Below are 6,209 nucleotides of genomic sequence, written 5' to 3' on the forward strand. Positions count from 1 at the left end.
AAAAAAATCACTGAACTAGCATTTTTGATTGATCATGTGGCTTCTACCCCAACAGGAAAATTTTCCTAGATCTCTTATTGTTTCCTACTGTACATGAAGCCCTTCAGTCCGTCACAGTCAAAGTAGGTGTGGGGTGGGGGGGAATGATACAGAGAAAAGATTTGGTATGGTTGCAGGAGTTTTAAATCCCAAAGAACCTGAAGGACATGAAAGAGGACTGGTGCCAGGCAGACCTGGTATTCCAGTCCTGTTGCTGCCAACTTACCAGCGGTGGCCTTGATCAAGTTACTTAACTGCTCTCTGCCTCAGGTCCTTCTGTAAAATAAAAGTTGAAATTTAAGTCATTATGTACAGCATATGTGTAGCACACCTACACCAGGAGGTCACACTTAGTGAGAAGTCTTATCCTTATGGCATCAGACAGTTCCCAGCTGACTTCTCTGTATCCTTGGCCTGAGCTGTTTCTTAAGACTGGTAAGATAGGTCCAGGGTCAGGCCTCTCCAATGATTTAATTGTACACAGTGGAGTTGGAACTCTGTTTCCAAAAATCCCCCTTTCAGTGTCAGTTTCCCATTATGTATATTTCTTAGTAACCCTCCCCACCCCCCGCCCCAATGGCTCTTTGGTTCCTGGTAAAAAGCTCTAGTTCAGTTTAGGAGAGCAGAAAAGGAGGGAAAACAATCGTCCAAAATTAAAGATGACCTGCACTTAAAAAAGTGAGTAAGATTGTAGCTCAACCTTCTGTTCTCTAGAGGGCAGTGTAGATACGTTTGCCCCATGCCCCAGGTTCACAGCCAGCCAATGATAAAAGTTCAGTTCTGCACCAAATGATAAAAGGGTAATAAAAAATTATTTCTATTAGTGTCCTTTACTCTGAGATTATGAGCGATTATAATCTTCCTTATTTAGGGTGTTGAATGTCATTTGTTAAACGATGATTTAAAAAAAACTAAGCAAAATAAATTTTAAAAAATGGCTATTCAGTGTTGGTTCCATAATTTCGGGAAGAATTCGACTAGTCCAAAGAATCTCAAAGTCTAAACCATTATTTAGGCTTCGTTTCTGCTCTCATTCCTGGATAGAAAGGAATGGAGAGCTTGATCGTGTGTTCTAAAAGACAAACAGGGCTGTTGTAGTTGCAACACAGATGTTTGTCAAAAACTAGAGGCGAATCTCACCGCCAGGAGAAAGCGGGCTGGATCCTGAGGTCTCCAGTGAACGCACCTTGAGTCTCAGCTGCAGGGACGGGGCGGGGTCATCTCAAAGTGTCCCACCTCTCAGCCCAACCTTTGGAGTCCTCTTCACATTCCACTGCCCGGGTTCCGGACATCAGTGAGGATCCCATTCCTGGTCCAGCCAGCGCATGTGGAAACAAACCTGTTTTATCTCCAAGCCCTGGAGGCGCCACGCCTGTATCGGCCTCCAGGAGGCGGGCACAGCAGCTCCCGGGCGGCCGCGGATCACCAAAGGCTGGGGGACGAACCCAGGAGCGGGAGTGGTCCTTTACTCAGGCCCAACCAACGTCACAGCGCTGGCCCCGCCCCTTCACCAGCAGACTCCCGGCGCCCTGCAAGTACAACAGCCACCGTGCGGGCGACGGACCGGGTAAGAGTGCTGGGCCCAGCAATTGGAGGAGGAAGGGCTGGTGACCCGGGCGACGGCAGGGGCCTGGACACCCAAGGGTGCTCCGAACCGCAAGGACAAAACTGCTGGTACCCTCTTTCACTCCCGCTGCCCAGGTGCTCCTGGGGGGCGGGGTGTTGCCACTAGACACTTGTGTTAGCTGCTGGGCAGTAACCTGGGACCGGGTGCTCAAGCCCCAATGCTGGACATATCCTACCTAAAGTGTCCCTGAGGAGTGAGAGGCCACCACCTTCACAAGGTTCTGTTTCGCAGCAGAAGGCTGCCTCTGCCAAAACTTAGGACATTGAACTGTGACCGAGTTGACCTGCAGGTCAGCCCTACCGGCCTGCATCTCCCTAGTCTGGCTCAAGTGGGCGGGAGGCTGGGATTGAGGGCCGGTGGCAGGGAGAGTGAGAGGCCCATGAGCCAGGAGTGAAATGCACACTCTGCTCCTACTTCTGTCGCCCTCACAGTTTCTCTGCCTGCCTCTCTCTTGACCATCTCATCAGCAGCTGGGACTCTTCTCACCCCTCCCCATTTTGGCCTGCTGGGCTCAGTGATCTGCTCAGTGCTGTGATTAAACAGCTGCAGGGCAGAACAGAAATATTACCTTCTTCCTTCTCTAGCCCCTCCCTTGACACCCTGGCTATCAATTCCTCAATTTGCTGAGCTCACCGGAGTGGCATAGACAAGGTAGGGGTGGGGACCCCGGGTTGGGGTCCAGTTCCCAGCTGGGTTCAATTTTTTTTTTTTTCAGGGTGGGTGGAGAGAGAGGAGGGAACTGAAAGGCCTTCAAAGACAATGTTATTGTCACAGCAACTCTGCTAGGTAGATCTCATTTCATAGACGAGGATGCAAGTTCAGAGATGCTTGGTATGTTACCCAGGGAACAGGGCTGATTAATGGCAGGGCCGGTTTCCCAAACCCAAATCAGTTTGCCTCCAGGATCTGAGCTCCTTCACCCCATTAGGCTCCCACTACCCTCTCCTCCTTTTTGTCCCTATTTAAGTCAGTTCTGCACTCAGTTGTCCTCTCCTGATTTCAGCAAACTGAAGAGTAGACATTTGGCTTCTGCCCTTTAGGCCTTTTGCCCCAGACATGGTTCTCTGTAGTGGACAAAGTAGAAAGTGTAGGATGGGAGATAGGTGATTCTAGAAGACTCCTATTTCCCCCTCCACCCCCATTCCCTTTCATCCGGTCAGCACAGTCTGTCTCTGGAGTACTGCAGGTTTTCTCTAAGGGTCCCTTTGGATCCCCACTCCTACCCTTTGGCCTCATTACCACAGAAAAAGTATCCCCATTTGACCTCCTCTGTGTCTTCCTCCCACCCATTCCTGCAAATCGCCCTACTATCATCCTCTCCCAGGAATCCCTATCTTGGTCCCACAATCTTCCTCTTACAGGTCTGCCACAATGCTGTTGCTGCACAGAGCTGTGGTCCTGGGGCTCAGACACAACTGCAGGTAGGCTACCCCATCCTAACACTTGTCTCCTAGCCCGTATCTCCCACTCCCAGTATCTTTATGATGTCTTATCTACCATATAAGATAGTTGAGGTAGTGTCTAGGAAGCAAAGGGAAAGCCAGATCTCACTTGTCCCACCCATCCCTGGAGAAACTAAGTTCCAACTGAAGGAACCAATGGCCAACCAGGGAGATGTAAATCCTAGGCCTTCGCTGATCGGAAGTGTGCTACTAAGAAGACCTCTCTTTCTTCCAGATTCAAGTCTCCCCCCTCAAAGTTGTGCGTTCAGGCCTGCTCTACAAATGATTCATTTCAGCCCCAGTGCCCCAGCCTCACCTGCTCTGGAGATAACTGCAGCACCAGGGGATGGAGAGTCATGGGGACCCTGCTAGGCCTTGGTGCAGTGTTGGCCTATCATAACCACCGTTGCAGGGTAAGTGGGGAAGGAAGGGACTTCACTGTCAGACCAACAGGACCCTTCTGAGCTCCCTACCACAGAACCCACAGTAACGCTGTCTTCATGCATAGTAGAGATGAAATCTGATACCTCCATTTCCTAGTGGCCACACTTTGTGATGTGGTTCAAGGTAAGATACAGTGATTTCTTCTTAATATTCTGTTCCCTTTTGCCTCACCCCTGCCCTGCCTGCAGGCTGCTCAGGAGTCACCACGCATATACACAAGGGAGGAAGTAAAATTGCACAGGAGCCCCGAGACTAGGATCTGGGTGACTCTGGGCTCTGAGGTCTTTGATGTCACAGAATTTGTGGACTTACACCCAGGGGGGTCATCAAAGTTGATGCTAGCAGCTGGGGGTCCTCTAGAGCCCTTCTGGGCCCTCTATGCCATTCACAACCAGTCCCATGTGCGTGAGATACTCGCTCAGTACAAGATCGGGGAGCTGAGCCCTGAAGACAAGGTGCCCTCCACCTTGGAGACCTCTGACCCTTACACTGATGATCCTGTACGTCACCCAGCCCTGAAGGTCAACAGCCAGCGCCCCTTTAATGCAGAGCCCCCCCCTGAGTTGCTGACGGAAAACTACATCACACCCAATCCTATCTTCTTCACCCGGAACCATCTGCCTGTACCTAACTTGGACCCAGACACCTATCGCCTGCATATAGTAGGGCCTGGGGGTCAATCACTGTCTCTGTCCCTGCATGACTTGTACCAGTTCCCCAAGCATGAGATCACAGTCACTCTGCAGTGTGCTGGCAACCGGCGCTCTGAGATGAGTCAGTTAAAAGAAGTAAGAGGTCTGGAGTGGAGTACAGGGGCCATTAGCACTGCACGCTGGGCTGGGGCACGACTATGTGATGTGTTAGCCAAGGCTGGTCACCAACTCTGTGAAACTGAAGCCCATGTCTGCTTTGAGGGGCTGGACTCAGACTCCACGGGGACTGCCTATGGAGCATCCATCCCTCTGACTCGGGCCATGGATCCTGAAGCTGAGGTCCTGTTGGCATATGAGATGAATGGGCAGCCTCTGCCTCGTGACCATGGCTTCCCTGTGCGGGTGATAGTTCCTGGCGTGGTGGGTGCCCGCCATGTCAAATGGCTGGGCAAAGTGAGTGTGGAACCAGAGGAAAGCTACAGCCACTGGCAGCGGCGAGATTACAAAGGCTTCTCTCCATCTGTGGACTGGGATACTGTAGATTTTGACTCTGCTCCATCTATTCAGGAACTCCCTGTCCAGTCAGCCATCACAGAGCCCAAGGATGGGGAGACGGTAGAGTCAGGGGAAGTGACTGTCAAGGGCTATGCATGGAGTGGTGGTGGAAGGGCTGTGATCAGGGTGGATGTGTCCCTGGATGGGGGCCTAACCTGGCAGGTGGCTGAGCTGGATGGAGAGGAACAGCGCCCCCGAAAGGCCTGGGCCTGGCGGCTATGGCAGCTGCAAGCCCCTGTGCCAGCTGGGGAAAAGGAATTGAATATTGTTTGTAAGGCTGTAGATGATAGCTACAATGTTCAGCCAGACACTGTGGCCCCAATCTGGAACCTGCGAGGTGTGCTCAGCAATGCCTGGCATCGTGTCCATGTCCGTGTTGTTCCATGAGAAGGTGAAATGGAACCATTTACTCCCCCAAACCCCTTTCTACACCCATCCTTTAGCCTCATTACCACAGAAAACCTTTCCCTCCACCTCTCCACTTCTTAGATCACAGTCCTGTACTATGCCTTCCTAAGCCATACCCAGATACACACTGCACATTTCCAAACAAGCACCCCCCTCCTTTGACACTGTTACATACCTCTTCTGGCCACTGACCCTATGCCAGGTGGTGAGAACTGTTGGAGTAAGGGGCTAGAAGTGGGATTAGTAATTCTGGAAACAAACACTATCTTCTCTTCCTACCCTACCTCTACTTCTAATCCCTATTACCACTAAGGCCTCATTTTGCTTTTCTTGGATTGTTTAGAGAATGTGTGGATATGTGTAAAAAAGGTGTATATGCAAATTTCGATTGCCTCTCTGGGTTGTCAGGTTGTGAAGGGTGCAACCCTCTTCTTTTATACTTCCTTTTTAAAATATATCAATAAAGTATGTTTAAGACTACAACTCTACCAAAAAAAAAAATTATAACTTTTGGGACCTCCTGAGGCTGGGAGCGAGCATGTTGCAGGAGGAGGGTGCACTGGTACTGGGATGTGTAGTGCGATAATCCAAAACGAGGTGGAGGGAAGGAAGAAAGGAAACAGGTGCAGAGCAGTCAAGTAGAGAGCTCTTCCTTCTCTTAAGTCTGTCAGTCTCTGCAGCAATGGTTAGGTGACCGACCTCAAGATACGCCCCCCCAACAGCGGAGATTTTAAAAAATTTGCCGTCCTTAAGCGCCTCCCCCCACAATTCCTATGCCCTCGGAAGGAAAGGCGAAGAATGCTAAGAGGTTAAAATCAATATTGTTTTAGGAGGTTCAAGGGCAAAATTTGGCCTAGGGGCAGATGTGCCGTCCAATGTGCTCCTAGTTTGCAAATTAGATGCAGATGAACGGGCACTCAGAGTTACCCTCTGCAGGCGACCGCGCCTTTCAGACTTGAATCTTTCGGTGCTCGGCTACTCTCCCCTAGCTCTTCTCCCTTCTTTCCCCAGCAGTCTCCCCGGCTTGGGGGCGTTCGGTGT

At 50.8% G+C, this 6,209-nt stretch overlaps 1 protein-coding gene across 2 annotated transcripts; it reads left to right on the forward strand.

Annotated features, from left to right (window-relative positions):
• The first annotated feature begins 1,313 nt into the window (after positions 1-1,313).
• Positions 1,314-5,664, forward strand: SUOX (sulfite oxidase). 2 transcript variants are annotated; one of them, XM_019742466.3, is made up of 5 exons: positions 1,510-1,606; positions 2,251-2,317; positions 3,028-3,087; positions 3,344-3,521; positions 3,741-5,664. In XM_019742466.3, exons 3-5 carry the CDS (start codon positions 3,038-3,040, stop codon positions 5,145-5,147), a joined length of 1,635 nt encoding a protein of 544 aa, XP_019598025.2. In that variant the 5' UTR covers positions 1,510-1,606; positions 2,251-2,317; positions 3,028-3,037; the 3' UTR covers positions 5,148-5,664. The 2 variants fall into 2 exon arrangements, with proteins under 2 accessions (XP_019598024.3, XP_019598025.2); XM_019742465.3 differs by lacking the exon at positions 2,251-2,317 and having other exon boundaries at positions 1,314-1,606.
• The last annotated feature ends 545 nt before the right edge of the window (positions 5,665-6,209 follow it).

The sequence above is a fragment of the Rhinolophus sinicus genome, chromosome 1 (assembly GCF_057876585.1).
Source record: "Rhinolophus sinicus isolate RSI-liver-muscle chromosome 1, RSI-T2T, whole genome shotgun sequence".
In the NCBI taxonomy this organism is placed as follows: domain Eukaryota; kingdom Metazoa; phylum Chordata; class Mammalia; order Chiroptera; family Rhinolophidae; genus Rhinolophus; species Rhinolophus sinicus.